This window comes from Lasiodiplodia theobromae, assembly GCF_012971845.1.
Source record: "Lasiodiplodia theobromae strain AM2As chromosome Unknown scaffold_17, whole genome shotgun sequence".
Classification (NCBI taxonomy): Eukaryota; Fungi; Ascomycota; class Dothideomycetes; order Botryosphaeriales; family Botryosphaeriaceae; genus Lasiodiplodia; species Lasiodiplodia theobromae.
The window spans coordinates 741,532-760,850 of NW_023336377.1; the positions used below are offsets into that span (position 1 = coordinate 741,532).

At 54.0% G+C, this 19,319-nt stretch overlaps 7 protein-coding genes across 7 annotated transcripts; 3 read left to right on the plus strand and 4 right to left on the minus strand.

Moving 5' to 3' along the window:
• Positions 1 to 463: 463 nt before the first annotated feature.
• Positions 464 to 1,288, plus strand: LTHEOB_6154 (uncharacterized protein; the record flags this gene model as incomplete). The annotated part of the gene is made up of 3 exons (XM_035515379.1): positions 464 to 630; positions 697 to 963; positions 1,018 to 1,288. The coding sequence occupies 3 exons, from the start codon at positions 464 to 466 to the stop codon at positions 1,286 to 1,288; spliced, it is 705 nt and encodes a 234-aa protein (XP_035373285.1).
• A 1,969-nt stretch (positions 1,289 to 3,257) lies between these two features.
• Positions 3,258 to 5,005, minus strand: LTHEOB_6155 (Cyclohexanone monooxygenase; the record flags this gene model as incomplete). Its single annotated transcript, XM_035515380.1, has 2 exons — positions 3,258 to 3,945; positions 4,005 to 5,005. The coding sequence occupies 2 exons, from the start codon at positions 5,003 to 5,005 to the stop codon at positions 3,258 to 3,260; spliced, it is 1,689 nt and encodes a 562-aa protein (XP_035373286.1).
• A 4,823-nt stretch (positions 5,006 to 9,828) lies between these two features.
• On the minus strand, positions 9,829 to 11,584 carry LTHEOB_6156 (Family decarboxylase; the record flags this gene model as incomplete). Its single annotated transcript, XM_035515381.1, has 3 exons — positions 9,829 to 11,035; positions 11,087 to 11,118; positions 11,258 to 11,584. 3 exons carry the CDS (start codon positions 11,582 to 11,584, stop codon positions 9,829 to 9,831), a joined length of 1,566 nt encoding a protein of 521 aa, XP_035373287.1.
• Positions 11,585 to 12,965: 1,381 nt separating this feature from the next.
• Positions 12,966 to 14,929, minus strand: LTHEOB_6157 (Histone acetylase complex subunit mrg15-2; the record flags this gene model as incomplete). The annotated part of the gene is made up of 4 exons (XM_035515382.1): positions 12,966 to 13,153; positions 13,278 to 13,665; positions 14,269 to 14,515; positions 14,766 to 14,929. 4 exons carry the CDS (start codon positions 14,927 to 14,929, stop codon positions 12,966 to 12,968), a joined length of 987 nt encoding a protein of 328 aa, XP_035373288.1.
• A 293-nt stretch (positions 14,930 to 15,222) lies between these two features.
• On the plus strand, positions 15,223 to 15,834 carry LTHEOB_6158 (Kinetochore subunit Nkp2; the record flags this gene model as incomplete). Its single annotated transcript, XM_035515383.1, has 1 exon — positions 15,223 to 15,834. The coding sequence occupies one exon, from the start codon at positions 15,223 to 15,225 to the stop codon at positions 15,832 to 15,834; it is 612 nt and encodes a 203-aa protein (XP_035373289.1).
• A 417-nt stretch (positions 15,835 to 16,251) lies between these two features.
• On the minus strand, positions 16,252 to 17,808 carry LTHEOB_6159 (Amine oxidase; the record flags this gene model as incomplete). The annotated part of the gene is made up of 2 exons (XM_035515384.1): positions 16,252 to 17,555; positions 17,604 to 17,808. 2 exons carry the CDS (start codon positions 17,806 to 17,808, stop codon positions 16,252 to 16,254), a joined length of 1,509 nt encoding a protein of 502 aa, XP_035373290.1.
• A 607-nt stretch (positions 17,809 to 18,415) lies between these two features.
• LTHEOB_6160 (Vesicle transport v-snare protein) lies at positions 18,416 to 19,223 on the plus strand (the record flags this gene model as incomplete). Its single annotated transcript, XM_035515386.1, has 3 exons — positions 18,416 to 18,595; positions 18,660 to 19,069; positions 19,136 to 19,223. 3 exons carry the CDS (start codon positions 18,416 to 18,418, stop codon positions 19,221 to 19,223), a joined length of 678 nt encoding a protein of 225 aa, XP_035373291.1.
• Between the last annotated feature and the right edge of the window lie 96 nt (positions 19,224 to 19,319).

Below are 19,319 nucleotides of genomic sequence, written 5' to 3' on the forward strand. Positions count from 1 at the left end.
GAGACAATTAGCTGCATGTGGTATGCAGCGCTCACCACCCGCCCGACGTGGTTGGCTAGTCCTCCTTTGCAAGACTGGGCTGGGGTCCCTGCTGGCGTCACTAGGACGCGAAGATCTGCGCCAGGCAGGAGCAAGGCAACCGAGCGAGTACAAGCTATGATTCTCTGGCCGCGATTGGCTGTTTCTCTTTTGTATGGCTTGGCATTGCAGGGAGTTTTTGTGTCACGACCAGTATCAGCCTTGCGCGGCCACCTCACATCCCTCCGTCCCTCCACGGTGCTGCCGGAGCATAAAAACGCATGCGAATCTCCTCGAATTTCTCAGGCCAAGCCAGCTTCTTCATCTTTCCTCTACCTCCTCAACATCTCCCGTTAGACGCCCAGTCTTGACGCCCAGTCTTGTTTCTCCCATACGCCATTACGCTTCGGCCCGTGCCCTCTCCAGGCTGCTCGGGCTACGGACCATGGATCCTCCCAGGCCACCAGCCCTTCCTTCTGGGACATCCCGTCCTCCTGTACATGAGCGATGGGAGTTACTGAAGGACATCATCGAGCATCAATACATCAACGAGAAGCGCAAGCTGCCCGATCTCGCCAAGTACATGAAGGACAACCACGATTTTGACGCTGGGTATGTTGCCTGAGTCTCTCCTTCCTGTGCTATCAACTGCTAACATACATATTTCCACTTTTCTAGGGTACATCAGTACAAATACCAGTTCAAGAAGTGGAAGCTGAGGAAGAACGTGCCCTCAGAAGCGAAGAACCACATCGGACGATGTCTCCAGACCTGCGCAGAGGCAGGACGGACCTCTACAGCCATTCAGTACCAGGGACATACCGTGGCGCCTGCAAAGATGCGGAGGTACCTTAAGGATCGACGGAGACAAGACCTCATCCTGAAAGGTCCTCCATCGGGCATAGGGGTAGTCGCAAATTCGAAGCTCGCATTCGGCAAAAACATGTACGTGTTTCGCTCTTTTTTCAACGTTCCACGTTAACAGCAAGCTATCGACAGATTCACAAGCTGGAGCATGCCATATGGGGCCTTCAGGTCCTCTGGATCTGACAGACTTCCCTCCTCTCCATGTGTGACCGCTCCATCTCCTTACGGAGACGTAACCATGGAAACTCCTCCTTCGGATGCAGCATCTCCCAGTGCTCAAGTTGTTCAAGCAAGGATGAACTCAGATGTTTTGAAGAGAGTGGCAATGGAAAGAGCCCAGTTGTTTGTTCAGGGCAAGCACGCGGAACTTGTCAAGACAATGAACAGACAAGATTTCCAGTGAGTCTCGCTTCATTCGATGTCCGTATCATTTCACTGACTCTGCGTAAAGAACTATGAATGAATGGTTGTACCAATTTTGGCTATTCTCATTCAAGTCTGCCAAGCATTGGGGTCATGGTCCTCGACATTGGACAGCAGCTGGACTGCGCTTTGACGCATTCGAGGCCAATATCCCCACATCAAGCCAGGACACTCCAAGATCTTTTTCATCGCTATTCGGCGCCTCTCCTTACGCTATCTCATCTCCTACAAACGATCGCTTGCCACATCCAGAACCATCTCAGCTGTGTAATTGGGTCATCCATGTGTCAGGAGCTGCGCACGATTATGTTCCTCCGACACATGCAGCCGCTTCCGAGCCACATCCACACGATGAAAGCACGTGGAAATCATGGGACAATTCATGGAAAGAGCCATCCTTCGATGAACGGGTCCGAGATGCTTTGGAGCACAGCGACTTCAGTACTCTCAAGTCTGACCAGCTTCCAGTCGCCATACCTCAGGTCGCCAAAGAAGCAGAACGGACTCCAAACAAAATGCTTCTTGAGGCATTGAGCTTTGCAATCATGGGCCGCAATGTTGATCTGGTAGTGGAGTTGGTGCAAAAGGCCTTTAAATTGGAACTTGACATCCGGTCATGCTATCCTTTTCACTTAGCCGCCAGCTATCTCGATGGGTCTAAGACCTGTTGCACCGTATTTCAAAGCCTCGTTGAGTTGCTCGGGAGCTACAGTCTTATGAAAATGCTTGTGGACGATCTGGGACACACTGTCATGGACAAGCTTCTGCTTGTCATCTTGAAATCCCATACAACAGTGCTACCATCAGTTATCGATCCAACGAATCGCGAAAGCCGCTTTTCTGGAGACGAAATGGACATTTGTGGCCGCTGGGATGCAGATTCAGCCTGTTACCGATCACTGCTGTCTCGAGGAGTTCCCGCCGCTCCCGCAGAATGGAAGCACAAATTTTGTCACACTTCGGCGAATGCTATCTGTCACGCTATTACAGAATCGAATTACTTCCCCCGTCGAGGCAACAGCGACCACAGCGGACTTTTCACCAGACTTTGTACATCTTGCGGATTAAAGCTCACCATGTCGCACCTCCACGCGCTCGTCATGGTTGCATTTCATCTTGCCATGTCTGGCTCCGATGATGAGGATCTTTTTGGGATTCTTGCCTGTGCTCTTCGAATGTTTGATAGTGGGGTCGACCCTAAGATCAAGCGTCCTGTCTCGCTAGAACTCCTCGATATCGGCCAGTCAGAAAGCATGGATACCTGCACCCATGAAGATTTGACACCAGCTGAACTAGCTCAGCGGCTCGGATCCTACAAGCCATCTTCTTGGTCAAAAAAAGTCGCAACGGGCTGGGAGATTCTTTGCTGGGTGCTCTGGCGTAGTCAGGAGACGTGGCTTCCGACACGGAGCCATGATGTCGATGCGCTGGACTCGGAGTCCGATGATGACTACAACGTATATGAAGAGTTCACGTGTTCTGGAGGAGGTCATTTCAGAGGAGATCCAACTTTGGCAACCCTTTGGGCATCTGTACAGACAGAACTGCTCACTTACCGACGTGTCAATGTCGGTGATTCTTGGATTTCTGACCGATTCAATATGGAGAGGCTTCTTTTGGGGCTGAAAGAGGCAGGAACAGTGTCTGTTGGTCTGGTTGAAAAGGGTCTTATGAAAGAGCATTGCCGCTGCGGAGGTTTTGAGACGGACGAATTGGTTTGTACGGATGACGTCTCTGCCACCTACTTCTCCAATATGGACATCTGGGCACGGACTACTTATTTGCCAGCATGAAGTTTCAGATACACTATCTCGAAATTTGGATATGAATTCCCAAGTTCTTAGACATGTGATATGGATCCAGCAGTGAAAAGTGCTAAGTGGCGCCACATCGGCGATGAAGTACGAGACGCTTGAAAACTCTACGAAGCCGCTAGATTCTCAAACCCATCAAGAAGTGACAGCAGCAGTCTCCGCAGCCAAAGGCGTCATCTTCGACACCCCATCAGACACCTCGCTGACAAAAGGCTTGAACCCCCGCCACCCGTCCTCAATAACCTCCCTCATCTGATCCCGATAACTCTTCAACCCCCCAAAATAAAACCGACACGCCAACGGCTTCCCCGGAATATTCGCCCCAAAAATCCACGAGTTCTCCTGCCTGAACAAACTCCCCGCCGACACCTCTTCACACATCCTCGCCCAGCCCCTCTCCGCCTCCTCCGTCGCCTCGACGAGCGCCGCCTCCCCACCGCGCTCCTTCCGCAGTTCCTCAGCCTTCCTGATCGCCGCCGTGATATACTCGACGGCGGCCTCGAGCATAGGCGGGAGACTGCAAAACGCGCTCTGCGGGCCGAACACCATGAACATATTAGGGAAGCCGGCGGCGAAGGTGCCCATGTAACTCGTAGGCCCGCCGTCGGCCCAGCGGTCTTTCAGCGTCTCGCCGTTGCGCCCCCGGATGCAGATACGCGTGTAGCTGCCGTCGACGGCGTCGAAGCCGGTGGCAAAGACGATGATGTCGAGCTCGTGCAGAGTGCCGTCCGCGGTCTGGATGCCGGTGGGGGTGATGGAGTCGATTGGGTTGGCCATGATGTCGACGATGTCGATGTTGGGACGGTTGAATTGCTCGAAGTATCTGGATGCTGCATCAGCACTTCCGGGAAAGGAGAGGGGGTGGAGGAATCAGAAACGTACCCGCTGTCACAGATGGGCCGGCGGGCAAGCGGTTCCCGCGGCGTCAGCTTCCTTGCCTTCTCCGGGTCCTTGACGATCTGGTGGATCTTCTTGATGATGAACCTGCACGCCTCCTCGTTGGCCTTCTTGTCCGCAGCGATGTCGCCGAAGCCCTCGAACATGAAGCGAAACCCGTTGCCGCGTTCCCACAGCTCCTCGAAGATGCGTTCGCGTTCGTCTTCCGGCACCGAGAAGACGGGCCGCGTCGACTCGACGAAGCCGAAGCCGACGAACGAGTTGCGCAGCTGCTCCCAGATGGCGTCGTAGTTCTCATTAACCCATTTGCGATACTCGGGCGAGACGGGCCTGTTGTTGGCCGGCACCGAGTACTGCGGGTGGCGGATAAAGGACGTCAGCGACTTCACTTTCGGCGCGATAGCCGTCACGATCTGCACGCCCGTCGAGCCGCAGCCGATGATGCCGACGCGCTTGTCCGTGACGTCGAGGTCTGCGGGCCAGGCGAAGGAGTGGGTCAGGGTCCCCTTGAAGGAGTCGATGCCGGGGATGTCGGGGAGATTCCGCTTGGAGAGGACGCCCAGCGCGGGCACGAAGTAGCGCGCCAGGACCGTTTCGGCGGTGCTGGTGGCGATGCGCCAGAGTTTGGCGTCGTCGTCCCAGTCGGCTGAGAGCATCTCTGTGTTGAACTGCATGTATTTGCGGAGGTCGTACTTCCGCACCACGTGCTGCATGTACTCCAGAACCTCGGGCTGGTGGACGTAGTGGTTCGGCCAGGGGTACGTCTGGAGATCTTCTTTGTCCCAGGAATACCGGTACACGAAGCTCTCTGTATCGCTCATCGCCCCGGGGTAGCGGTTCCAGTACCATGTTCCTCCAATGTCGGGCGCCACTTCTATCACCTTGACAGAGAGACCGAGCTTGAGGAGCTCATTGAGTTGGTAGATACCTCCGAGCCCTGCTCCTATAATGACTGCGTCGAAGTGCTGGCCTGTCGTGGCTGTCATGGTTGGGTCAGTCTGAGGTGTGAGATCAAGAACAAAATTTGGTTTTGATGTCGTCGAGAATAAAGAATATGTGGCTTACAGGTAGGTTGATGTGCATTTAACAACTTCCAGTGCTGTCGGCAAATCGGTTATTGGGAAGATGACGAATCAATTGATCGGCCCATTTGTGTCTGTTTACATGGTCTTAGGAGTTTCGAATAACCGTTAACATGCACACGCTAGGCCATTGGTGGTCCCACTGCATGAGGTGGGGGCGATAATGTGCGGGGAATCTTATCAAATTCTGAGCGGGGAAATCTCAGGGATCTTTCATGGTTACCAAAGAAAACCCTCTATCCGTTCTCAATGGTAATCTTGTCGGGAAAGTAGCCGGATGCAGTGTTAGCACACTACCCTGAAGCAGAAGAGAGAATCCCGTGAGTGCAAACGAGATCGTCGCTGCAGTCATCGTATGTGAAACGCTTGACCCCTGTTCATGGGCCCATTGTCAGCGGGCCATTAATATAACCGATCCAATAGCCCCCTAAACTGCATGTACTAGAGCGTGTACTGCCGGATCCGCTTCTGCAGAACTTAGGCGAGTCCACATTTTTTATACGAGTAGTCCATGTGGCATTATCCATTGGTTTAAGCATGTTATTGCGTGCTCCATATTGATGCTTTAAACGTGGAAAACGACACCACTCCCTGGTGATTTGTTTAAGATAGACCCTCTTGCTCTTTCATTGATACCATCAACCTCATCCAGACTTCCCCCCAGAGATCTTGTGAGAATTTTCGATCAATCTTGCAGAGATAGAAGTCAACGTCCCTCAATCTACCACCCTCCTGCAGATCTTTGGCGTGTCTCACGTCCCCAAACCCTTTATTGAAGAACTTGTCAACGTCCTTGATATCCTCCGCGGCAGACACGAGGATCAACACTACCGGGCCGAGATTCCAGTCTGCCGGGAGCCATTTCTCAGAAGGAACCAAACTTCCCACAAATTCCTCACTTTTCACTACATCTTTTACTTTGAACTAGAACGGAGCATCAGTAAATTGTCGACTAGCTCTGGCTCCAAACGTGAGCTCGGACGAAGGATAACGGTTGAACCAAGGATAGCAAATGAGCTTACCTGCATCGCGCACAGTACACTTGTTAGCTTGCCGCCTTTTTTCCCCATTCAGAATGAATAACAAGTCTGGTCCTGCTTTGTTCTTGGGAAAGCAGAATGTCGATGTTTGTTTCTTCTCTTCCACTGATTTCAGCCACGCTGTATGGTCTTTGGTGCCACCAGAACTAGTCCACGACGTCCGTACGAGTTGGAAGGAGGTCAAATCGAAGTCCGATGAGTTTAGCAAGGGCGCGGAGCTATATAACTCATCTTTGCGTTTTTCCAAGGGATGTCCAACTTGGCGTTTCGGCACAAGTTTTGCGCAACCGAGCGCCCTCAAAAAAGTCCTCCGGCTCTTTGTGTACTCCACCTTTCGGTTATCTCGTAAGAAATTTGCTAACCTCTGGATATTATCAGCATACATGCCTCTCCGGAGTTGAGTGGTGGCGATAGAGCCATTGAACTTACCCAAGCAAAATAATATTCGGAATACTTGCCAAACGTGCTGTCCGTCTCGTCGTCAAATTGGGTAGAGAACAGAAGATCCTGCCATAATTTTGCCTCATAGGTAGGCTGTATGCTGTGGAGGTAGTCTACTGCTGCATCAATTGCTAGGGGTTCTGCTATGTGGACCATAGTCCTTTGATGCTTATCCTCAATATGTTGGACAATCGCAAACCCCTCTGTAACCGCATGTTCTGCCTCATTGCTCGTCAGCGTTATGGGCATGTTGAGAAGATCCGCTTTAATTGATGCCCAATAAATGTCGTCGAGCAGGGTTCTTTGATGGGGTTCAAGCTGCCTTCGTTTTTTAGACTCGTGCAGTCGATGCAATTGCTCTCCAAGTCCTCTCTTCACTTCGTTGATGGCGTGCTCCATTGCATCACGAATCATGTCCAGTTCGATACCATCAATTCGGTGTATCCTCCTAAGCAGCCCCTCGATGTATAACGTAGACCAACGATATCGGCCACGGAATGGTCTGCCATGTTCCAGGATCTGCGAAGAGTAGTGCTGGAAGAGCTCGTTGTAACGCTGCTGCAGAGCGCAATCTGTTGTGTACTGGCGCCTGAATTCGCACAAGGCTGACCATGAATCTTCATCGAATTGTCGTCCACTTCGGAAGAGAAGATGTGGGGGTTGCACGTCTCTGCAATTCTTCGTCTCAGTGATCATTTCGGTTATGTATAAGTAGCTTACCAAGCGTTAAGTAAGTAGCTTAGAAGCGGCTCAGTGTGGTCTACTTCATAAATTTGCCGGGCTAAAGCGCTTGCGTTTGATGATTGAAAAAAAGAAAAAAAAAAGAGTACCACTCAAGCAAGCCAAGCAAAAGTAGGGTAACCCGTTTAATATCGATCTGTGCCTGGATATTCACCAAACATACAAAGCGGTGCTGCAGTCGATGGCTAGCGCGAAGAATAGTAGGGCCTCAGAACATAGACCTTAGTTTGTTTTTAAAAAGAAAAAGAAAAATTACATATGGGGGGAGCTGAAGCTATCGTCCGGACGTGTATGTAGAATTTTTGCCCATGACATGAGCAAAGAAAACAAATCCACACTACGTAGCCATCGGCTGCGAGAGGGGACTGCAACGTCGGGAGCATCGGCGAGTATCGGGGTTCGGCTAAGGTTCGGGCCGGCGGAATGCCGAGTCCGGTAACCCGCCCCGAGCCGTGCCGACTCCGCCCCGTGCAAAGGTTTGCTCAACACCACCCATGTCCTTGCATAGCCCCCCAACAGCACATCGGGATGGCAAAAAGGTATATCTCTCCGACGGGGAATCGAACCCCGGTCTCCCGCGCTTGTTAAGATACATCTTGACAAGCGGAAATCATGACCACTAGACCATCGAAGATGAGGATGAGTCAGCTGAGCTGCTGATGGTAGCTGGTGCTTGATGCAGACGAAGGGAAATTTTGGATATATCAAGTGCAAAAGATTGTCGGATGTCTGAGACGGGGACGATGTTGAGGCTCGATGAAGTGTAAGTCACGCTGCTCCAACCTCAAGTATGACAAAGAGACCAGACCAGCCCGCTAGTCCCACACACACTCACCGCACCATCGCACTAGATCCGGGGCTGTCAGCCAAGGATGCAAACGAACGGTGTAACGGTGGCTTTGTCCTGGGGGCAAGAATCCTGCCCGTGCGCCCGTTGTATAAGCCCCAAAGCAAGGGTGGTGGGTGCGGAAAGCTACGGACGACCCAAGACCTCTCCCCCCCGGACTAGGGCTCAGCGAAAAAAGTCCGCCCGAGAGGAAGAGCTGACATCCGAAAGTCAGAAAAGTCTTTTTCGGATATACAGCGCGGGCGCCTCGCGCGCCCCGAAACGCCCGCAGACGCCAAGATGCCAAAAAAGACTGAAGATTGGTGCGTTGGCGGAAGTCTCAACAACAATCATCGCACTTTGCGCTGGCCTATTAGGGTTTAATCACACCACTACCCATCGTTCACCCCGATGCCGACGTTCCGTGTCGAATTCAGGCATTCCACCATCTGAGAAAAGGATTCCACGTCACTTACACGTATGTTCTCACACCCCAAGAGACGTCGTACGACAAACTACTAAGAGGCGGGAATGGCTTGCGGCATGTCAGCTTCCAGAGCAGTCCTTGTACTCGAGTGTGTATATGCGCCAAGATAGCACAACACTACTTGGTACCGTTTTTTCCTGCAATTGCCGAGTCTGGGCTGGAGGCAAGAATAGGCGATTGGTGGATGCTCCCCGTTCTGATCAGTACAGTATGACCGGTCATCTGGTCTCAGAACTCGGAGGAGGCAAAAGCACGAATAAGGCAGAAGGTGAGCAATCAAACTATTGGATGGACAAGAAGAGCGAGCAATGATGCACAACAGTACGTATCCTTCGACGTCAGGGAGGCCTAAAGGGAGGAGGAGCTTGGGACGGTGTGTGTTCCTGTGTGGCAGAGCGCCTCGAAACCTGCGCCACACGACCAAACGCCCAAACACCCACCCCCTTCATCATATTGTTTCATCGACATCAGGCGGCCCACCCACCCACATGCACATCAAACAAAATGCCATCTTTTCTCTCATCAGCCGGACACCCGGATTGACCGAGGGTGGGAGCAGATCTTCTGCAAAGAAAAACGAAATCCCCCCTCATTTCGGGCCGCGATGACATCACATCCGAAACGATCTGCTAACCCCGGGTTACCCCAAGCAGCAGCCACCAACTCACATCCTCATCACGATGGTCATGATCTTACAACATCTGTTCGTATCGAAAAAGTTTTCTTGTGTGATCTACCGGATAATAGTCCGCCTGGTGTCTTGCCCTCGCTTTTTTGGATTTCTTGGAAATCGTCATTACCCCACCCTCTTGTGCTCTTCCGTCGTCTCTCTGTCATCTAGAATACATCTATACAAGCGTCTCTCTGTATGTACAAGGGTTCCGAACTCTGTCTCTCTAGGCTGTCATTTCAGTTCATCATGGATTAGAATATAGGTAGAAGAGAGATGGGGCAAATGCCCAACTCGGGTTTCCCTCCTTCGAGGTCATGTAATAGGAAATAAAAGAGAACAGAGTAGGAGCCCGGGACCCAGGGTATCATCAACAATAAAGGAAAAACAGTAACTCAGAACCTCCTGCGCCGTAGCTCTGAAAAGCAAGGCATAAAGCGATAAGAAAATAGGAAAAATAATAAGAAGGTCTGAGCACCAACACCAGACACCTCGCTGCACAATTTAGAGCAACTGTAATCCCTACTCTTTCACTGGACTGCTAGTCGGTGAACTTGATGGATTGGTGGTAGTGGTCGTTTGTTGGGAGCTGCCTGGCCGACTTGTGGACCGGGATCTCGGGGGCGGTGGTGCAACTGTGGAGGCAACGCCATCATCGCCACCGAGTTCAGCCTCTTCATCCCACGATTCGCCTCGCAGCAGAGCGCGTTCCAGCGCGCGGAGGTCGGCAGCATCCCTGTGGGCGCTGTCGAGTCCCAGCCGCGTGGGATCGATATCCCTGTAGGCGTCATTGAACAGCTGTTCGCGATCCTTCTGGTCGCCTTTGTACGGATACTCGTCCTCTTCCTTGGCCTCCGCCATGCTGCTGGCCAGGTCGATTCCAAGGTCCCAAGGGTCGAGGCTCAACGCCTCTTGATCGGCGCGTCCGTAGATTTCGTGATTGTTAGGGTAGGTTTTGAGGAGAAGGTTTTCGGAGCGGGCGGCAGAGCTGCGGCTGCTGTCGAGGGTGCTCGTAGCGCCCATCGTAGGGGCGCCGCTGAGGCGGCGGTTTGCATAGTCTACCAAGCCGCGCGTGACAGTGTGGCTGTCGGAACGGCGCATGACCTTCCCATTAGGGGTCGTTAATGCAGAAGCTGGGGCGCAGACTGGAGACTTGTTGAGGACGTCAGGTTGAACAGATGCGTGACGGGCGCGAGCGGTGCGGCTGGTGTGGTAGGTAAAGCGGGACCCGTTTTCTGTGTTGGTCCCAGTGCCGGAAGTCCGCCCATCGAATGACCTCAGGTTGAATAGGCGCCTGAGAAGCGTCCATGTGTACGGGAGATTGGCCACCAGGAGTGATGTGCTACTTTCCCGAGTGTACCAGTACGTCCACAAGCCACCGAACGGATTTGTGAACGAATAGTACTTGTTTAATATTGACGCGAGGATCACAAAGACCCCAATGCCAAAAATCAGGCTGACGACTAATTTCCGGTGCAGCGGGAGGCGGCTCCGGACGATCATCTGCAGGGCCAGGATGAGGAGGAACAGGTCCGAGGAAATGTTGAAAACGGCGTTCGTGATGAGGTGATTGGTCGCAGCGTTACATTGCGTGTTTGGCGTCGGAACAGCCCAGTAATTGGAAAAAGGGCGGCACCACACTCCAAAGTAGAAGACCTCCATGAAGACGAAACCAAAGGCAACGTAAACGGAGAGGATTTTCACGGCAATGTTTTCCTTGAGAGCGATTCTAAGGCAGCAAACGTCAGCATTGGCGCCAAGATAAAGAGTGGAAACTTACGTTAGGCGATAATACATGATCAGAAGGCAAGCCTGTGACCGGGGTCAGCATAAATTTTTTTAAACGAAGGTGCGTGTGGGGTTGCAGCGCTCGCCAGAATGAGAATTGGCGCCGGTGGTTGCCTATCGCATCCGGACGAGTGCGCGTCCAGTTCCGCAGCGGTGTACCAACCTTGACCGCCCAAATGGTCACGCATTGGCATTGTTCGACAACGAGCACGAGTTTGCTGCCGAATCTGCGCTCCGCAATGTCACCGGGCGTTAGATCCTTTTCGTCGAATCCAGGTGGCAGGAGGTTGCTCTCAGTAAAGGCGACAATGTTGATGGTCACAATCAAAGTTGTGTAAGAACAGAGGGCCACGGCTATGATAAAGTCGTCAATCTGTAGCTTTCGCAGGTCGCCGCGGAACAGTAGGATGCGCGAGGCGTAGCGGGCGGCGGCTACGAAAATGACGAGTGAGTACCATATCCATGCCTCCTCCTTGAGCGGGAGGCCCATCGTGGGCGGAGTGAGGGAGGCGGGTTGAGACGGGTAAGAGCGAGTGACGAGGACTCGGGTCGAGGTTGGCTATGAGTAGCAGGCGTGAAATTGGCTCTCAGGACTCGACGAGAAGTTCATGGTAGCATGGGCCGGAGAGGGAATGGAGCAGCGGGCTGGTGCTCGCTGGGTGCAAGGAAAAAAGATAAAGGACTGGTGAGGTGCAGGGAAGACACGGGCAGAGGGCTGAATAATAATAGTAGATCGTCGGGTCGGTATGCGTGGCGGCAGGCGTGCAGGAAACGTGACCGGGGTGTGGCAGCTGAAAAAGGGCCGCCGGGAGCTGGGGGGTCGAGGCAAGCGCGCCGCGGATCATGGGCTGGGTAGATTTCGCGGCGCGGGGGGTTTTGTGAAGCTCAATGGCGGGATGATTAGGCGTCTGCGAGCGCAAGCGGAGACTGAGTCGGCCGAATCCAGCCTGGCGCGCTGGTCACAGTGGCATGTCACCCACGTCACTTGGATGCGGGATCGTCGCAGAGCATCCGGCCCACACACCCGGCGGGCAGTCCAGAGCGCACGGCGAATCTTCGCAACGCCTGCTTGCGTTTCTCCGCCGCCCCAAGAGTAGTGCCCGCCTCCAACACAGCCTCTAACCAATGCTGAGTGCTTACCTTGATGCGGCACCTGTGTCTTGTCTTTGTCTGTTCGAGACTCGAACGATCGCCGGGTTCCGAGTCCAGCCTGCTGTGCATCCCGCCGCATCCCTGTGGCCCTTGCCTCAGTAGCGAGTGCCCTACCCGCCCCCTCGGTAATTTGCGTCCAAAACGTGAGGCTGCTCGCCATGCCCAAGCCGGCCTCACAGCCCCGGGGAAGCGCGGCCTGCGGATACCTCGCCGCGACACGAACCACCGGCTGCACCGCTGCAAGCCGCATCGTGCGTGCTCCCCTGTGGCTTTCAAGGGCCTGCGCCCTGCGCCCAGTACCGCCGTTGCATCTTGTATGGGGATTCGAGCTACGTTTCTGCTCAACTATGGTTCCTAACCCGCCTGGAAGCCCGCAATGCCGCCTAGAAGAGTCTGGTGTAACTTTTTCTCCTTCACTCCTGCCCGGAGCCTCCCGTTATCCAGCCCAAACAATACGAAGCCTGTTGGAGAGAGCTGTCGTGATGCCAAGCCCGTGCACGCTGCCGAACGGGACCCAATTCCACGCCACCGGGCAGGGGCCTCTGCAGAAAATCTCGGGGAAGAGGAAACTCAGAAATCAAATCGTGTCCATCACCAGTGGACCCCCCTCACTGTCCACCAGATGGCCCCAGTTACCACGCGAACGCCCAATGCGCCTCCACGAAAACCAGAAATGACCAGTGCTGGAAAGCACGCTCCAACCGTTGCCGCTTGGTACCTCAACGCCTCTCATCGCCCTTAGCCTTATCGACGTACTCGCTATCAGCCGTTTCGTACTCTGACACAAATACCCTGCACACCGTCTCGTCTTTGTTGAGCCACATGGTGATTTTCACTAGCTCTTCGCGGAGCCGGTTCACAGACTGGGGGTCCATGTTCGTCTGTGCGATGAGCTCCGGTAATGACACTGCTCAATTGGTCAGCCTTGGCACTTGGAAATAACTAATCACCCAGCGGCACTTCCTGCCAAGCATCAAGCGACATTGCCACACCTGATGATTTCATGGAGGCAATCATGGTGTTTCACGTACCGAAGAGTCGGAGCAGGTGCTCGCCACCGTAGATCTCGCTCATCGTCTTGCCCGCCAGGTCATCGGTGGGGCTCTCCGTCTTCTTGTAGATCTCCAGGTACTGGTCGCGTTCGAAGCGGTACAGGAGGATGCGGCCAAGCGCCTTGTTGAAGTACTCCTTGACACCGGCAATGATCTCCTCGAGGATGTCGGCTTCGGCACTACCTGCCACACGCTTGGGTGCTTCCTGCTCTTCATACATGTCGAGAATAGTGCTGACCGAAACCGCCACTGGAAGCTTGACGAGCTGAAGGTTCTTGGTGATGTTCTCCCAGTCGTCGACCAGAAGCGACTTGAGCCTGTCGGGCATGTGCAGGCGAATGGCTGGCCTGGTGCGGAAAGTCTCTTCCTGTTGTACAAGTATTAGCAGGAGTCCGTGTGCAATATGCTGAACGCAGTGTAGAACAATAAAGCAGATAAAGTACATGAAGGTCACCAATCTCGGACCTGTCGCAGTTCTTAAGGACGGTCGAGTGGGCCGTAGCAGGCTGGCGGTTGATGACTTTTCCCGCTTCAGCTGGCCATTCGATTGGTTTGGCCTCGTTCTCCTGCTCTTGTCTCCTTCTCTTTTTGCCCCTATTCTCTAGAGGCGGCCTTTTCCCCCGTGAGAGCGCCTTCTTTGGAGCAGCCTTCTCCTTGGGGGCTTGTATCCCCTGGTTGCGCTCTCCTCTCTTCGCAGGCCGTCTCCCTGGCCGAGAACTCCTCATGGCTGAGACCCCAACTCCCTCATCGGTTGCAGAAGGATGGGCGGGAACCAATGGTGGTGTTGGGTGGAGACCGAGATTCAAAAAGGGGTTGAAAGGTTGAAGAGCAAAAGAGCAGGAAGCAAGAACGGCGCAAGCGTACAAAGAAGCACGTGTAAAATAGGTACAATTAAACAATGGCGACAACAGGACGGAACCCGCGGACAGTACAAAGCAAAGTGACGTGAAGCGAAAGTGAGATGACCTACCCTCTCGACCTCAAAGTCCCTGCCCCTCTTGCGGCCTGCCAGGCTGGTCGACGCCACAGGCGTCTCGCGGCCCTCGCTGCCGCGTGCGGAGCCGGCTTCGGTCTTCTTTTTGTGCGAAGTAGAGGCCGACTTCTGGGCCTGAGAGCCGCGACGCATGGCTTCCAACTCCTTCTTGAGGTTGTTGGCTAGCTCGCGGTTCTCGTCATTCAGCTTGCGCAGCCGATCCTGCGGAACCCAATCGTCCCAACTAGCACGTTTGTCAGCAACGTCGAAGTCACAGTGGAGCGTCATGCTAAGGCTTTCGGAAGTGAAGCCGCGGTGAATGGGGTTTGAGAGCTGGGAACTCGCACATCAAGAGCGGTGCAGCGGACGGGAACGGATGTTGTTCCAAGCGAACGGGGCAATAGTCGGCGAGCAGCCGTGAAGTGAGGACTAGGAGCCGCCGCGGCAGCCGACCATGGAGCGGTGACGGGACCGGTGAAAGAGAGCGTACTTACGTGGCCTTCCAGCCTTTGTAGTGGACCTTGTACTGGTACGCGCTCTTCTTGTCGTTGGGGTCTACCAGCTTCACGTCGAGGACTTTGGCTTCGTAAAGAAGCTCGTGATGAAAGCACAGCGCCTTCTCGTCCTTGGCGAACATAGGCTGCGATGCAGGCGCCATATCGGGCGTGCGAAGGGGTGGCGCGAGGTTGAAGTTGACGGGAGGCAAGATCAGCAAGGCAGTAGCGAGTCGGAAGGGGGGTTTGGAAGCAGGGTCTTGATGCGGCGTTCACGTGGTTATGGGTATGGGTGCGCAGGAAGGAGCGAAGAAAGACCCGTTGCCGGCTTTGTCGCCCCGACGCGTCGACTCCTCGCTTGTTCCACGGCGCGTCCACCAACAACGCGTCATTAACACACCGCACACCCGGACCTACGGTGTTAACTGCCCTCGCACCTCTCCTCTCCGTCGCGTCCATGGCGCCTAGCGAGTCGTCGATCCTCTCCAGCTTCCTACTTCCTCCCGCACCGCTTCAGACCATAATCACCCTGCGCCAATTCACCGACCTCTTCCCGCGCGCCCTCCAGTCCAATCCCGCCATCCCTAGGCTGTACCGCGAGCTGCAGCACCAACGTGCCATTGATACCGATGACGTGAAGCGCAACATTGCCGCCGAGTGCAAACGCGGCGAACGGCAAGCGCGCGAGGTCGCACGAGCGAGGAGGCGCGATGAGGCTGCCGACAGCGCTGCGGCCGGTCTCACGCGCGGAGAAGAGATGGATGTAATGATGGAAGAGGACCTCCACGGACGCACTGGCGCTACTACCGGCCGTCGGAAGAAGCGGACAGCGGAGATGGTCATCGAGGACATGGAACAAGCTGAGCGGGATATTGAAGAGGAAATCGCGGAAATCGAGGAAGAGACTGAGGCCGTATTGGAAGACCTCAAGGGTATTGTTGGCGATCTTAGTGATCTGAGATACGGCCGTTTCAACAAGCCAGCTGGTGGTGGTGAAGAATTGGGGCAAGAGACAGTGACCACTCTCCGACAACTACAGGCGACTTGCCAGGATATTGGGAACGGCTGAGATGCTCAGGAAATTGTCATCTGATAATCATGCTTCCACTTTCCCTACAAGAGCATCTGGGGGCTCAGCAAGCGTTGACACACCCAAGGTAGATACTTTGGGTCAGTTTCACCGCCGAGAACAGCCGCACGTTGCCGAAGCAGCTACATCATGGGAGCCCCGTGTAAGGGTCGTGCCCTTATCACGCCGTGAGCGCCCGGATTTAACTGGTGGATACAGCACACCATCACCAGCAAATTATCCATTGACAGATGAAGGCTTGTCCGTACAGGGTATCAGCCGTACTTAGAAGACTTGAGGGATCGATGGTATGAAGTGCACGGGCGTGAGGAAGAGATATGAATATGATACTACGCTTCCGAATTCAAGAAAGAGATTCTAGGTTCTTTGTACTGGTTTGTCTTTCCGTCTGAACACTTATGCGACCTTCCCCTTTCCTGTCTTAGGCTGCCAAATCCCAAACCGTGCCATCGCAGTCTCCACCAATCTAATCCATATCAATAGGATAGTAATAAAGACGCGAACGACGTAATCCTTCATTGTGAAGTGAGGCTTATTTCCCCTGATAAACTTCGTTTCGACCCTCTCCCATGGCACGTCACCACCCAGGCCCTCACAGGCCACCCTTATCCCGGACGAAAACCCGTCCTCGTGGAAACCATAGCCAGTCCACGCACCGGCATACCAGATGCCCCTCTTGCCTTGGATCGTAGGAAGTAGTTCCTGCGATTTGACCGCTGCAGCAGTGTAGAGCGGGTGTGCATATTGTATGGCTGCTTGCGTAAGTTCAGGTCTTGGCATGTGTGGCGGGTTCATGGTGACGAGAACGTGGCCGTACTCGGATACCGGGATGTGCTGTAGGATGTTCATGTTGTATGTCAAAGACACAGTGCTCAGCGCACCAGACGAAGAGCCCTTCTTTGAAACCCTGGGTCTTAGTGCCGTAGGAGAGCTCGTCGTGAGGTAATTCCAGGAAGACCAAGCAGCCTGGCGGCGGGGCATGAGTGCGGTGTCCGAATGCAAGAAGACAGTATTGGGAGATGTGTGAAAAGCGCTCATAATCTCTTTCTCCTCAGCCGTAGCAGACGAGGAGATGATGTCTCGGGCCTGGTTCCCGTGGCATGCTAGAATGACGTCGTCAAAGACATCTCGTTGGCCGTTTGGTAGTTCGACAACCACCTTGCCATCCTCATTTGTTACGCTCTTGACAGGAGTGGAGAGATGAACCCTGTCAGATGGGAAGTTCCGCATAACTGCATTGATGTAGGACCGGGAGCCATTCTTTACTGTCAACCATGGCGGGCGTACACTGATGGTGCTTAGGAGGTGATGGTTCCAAAGGAAGCGAATTAAGGTTAGGGCAGGGAACTCCAGAGCACATTTATCGGCACCGGTGCTCCACACGCAGGCAGTCATAGGGATCAAGTAGTCATCCCTGAAGCTGGCAGAATATCCCTCTCGATCCAGATACTCTCCGATGCTGAGTTCAAGGTCGACACCGGATTCATCCTGGAGAAGATTGAGAGCAAATTGGTTGAAGCGGATGATGTCGAATATCATGCGCCAATGGGAAGGGCGGAAGAGGTTTTCACGCTGCGCGAAGATGGAAGAGAGCGAAGTTCCGGACCATTCGAATGCTCCCTCGTCACGAGAGATGCCAAAGGTCATGGCAGTTTCCACCGTCTCAACGTTGAGCTCCTTGAGGAATGCGATGAAGTTTGCTGGAAGAGGTTAACAAAAGTTGGTCCATTCAAAGGAGATCGACTTACGGTAAGTAGCGGTATTAAGCACAATGAATCCGGTGTCGACCGGAGTCTTGCGGTCTTCATGACTGAACTGCACCGTATTGGTGTGACCGCCTAGACGGTCGGCAGCCTCAAAGAGGTGCACTTCGTGGGGGGTATTTCGAAGGGCATAGAGAGCACCAATACCGGTGATTCCGCTGCCCACAACTGCGATCCTCTTCTTCTCCATGGTGTTGATGTTTCGTGGTTGTTTGCGATCAAAAGTGGACTTGACTTCCAGAAGCAGCAGGTGCTGACATCATCCGGCTATGAGACCTGAGAGACAGACAATCGCAGAATCAAAGAATAGACGAGCGCCGGCCTGAGATAGTTGAAAAGAAAGAGAAGGTTCAAGCTCGGCGAAAGCAAGACTCGCAACACTACTAAAACGATCGCAAAGCGGAATGTAGCAGGGGGTTCCTTCAATGCACGGGCAGGGATCGATGGCTGGGAAAGCGCCAAGACCCAAGCCAGGAACGGCCAGCAACTCCGGCCGCGGCGACATTCCACCCTCCTCCGCTCGGCCACCGCTCGACCTTCGCCAACCACGCTTCGTGACGACCCCACTGGCAACCTCGTGATACCCCCGCCATCTGTTTATTGGCTGCGCTCGTGCTGGACTCTCGAGCGCTCGACTTTTTAACGACTCACGACCGCATTTCCACCGACTGCGTAACCGGCGCACCTCCACACCAGGCACCAGCCACTCCGAGAAGAGAACACTCTTTGTCCCAATAGCAGCGGACTGCGACGGTTTCCCGCTAGCCTAGTTTGACGCAGCATCGAAAACAGCAACCATGACGGACATTTTGGACTCAGAGGCCGGCTCGGAGCGTTTCTCCAGCTATGAAGCCGAGCTCAAGCTGGTCCAGGCGGACCTCCAGCAGAAGCTCGACCAAATTCCCGAGCTGTCCGGCGAGCCCAGGAAAGCCGCGATACGGCAGGCCGAGCGCGCGCTGGAGGAGGCGAAGGAGCTGGTAAGACTCGAAGATGGGAGCAGGAAGAAAGGGCCAAAGCTAATGAACACCTTCCTACACCCAGATCGACCAAATGCGCATCGAGAAGCCCAACATCCCCGCGCCCGCCAAGAACAAGATCAACCAGCGCTTCCGCAACCTGCAGTCGGATGTCGATGAGCTGGGCCGCAAGCTGACGTCGCTGGCTTCTGACCGCCGTGCCCTGTTCGGCAACCGCTACTCGGACAACCCTACGGCTGATGACCAGCTCGAGCAGCGTCAACAGTTGCTTTCTGGTACCGACCGTTTGGAGCGCAGCAGCGGCCGTCTGAGGGACAGTCACCGCATTGCTCTGGAGACTGAGGATATCGGCCGGAACACGTTGGCAGACCTCGCGGCACAGAGGGAGACTATTGAGAGGACCAGGCAAAACTTGCTTGAGAGTGAGGGCTACACGGACAGGAGTATTAAGACGCTGAGGGGGATGGCCCGTAGGTACTGTCGCCCTAGACCTGACTTTTGGCTTCGACGACCCTTTTGCTGACACGATCTTGTTTCCAGGATGGCTACGAATCGGGTGATTACGATTGCAATCATCACTGTTCTTGTTCTTCTCATCATTGCGGTTATTGTCAGCAAGTTCAGGTAATCCGGTGCAGGTTTAACATGGGGTTGTATGATTTACTCGAAGATGGCGTTCAGGAAGACACAGAAGGAGGCAAGCTGGGAAGCGATTCATCAATGA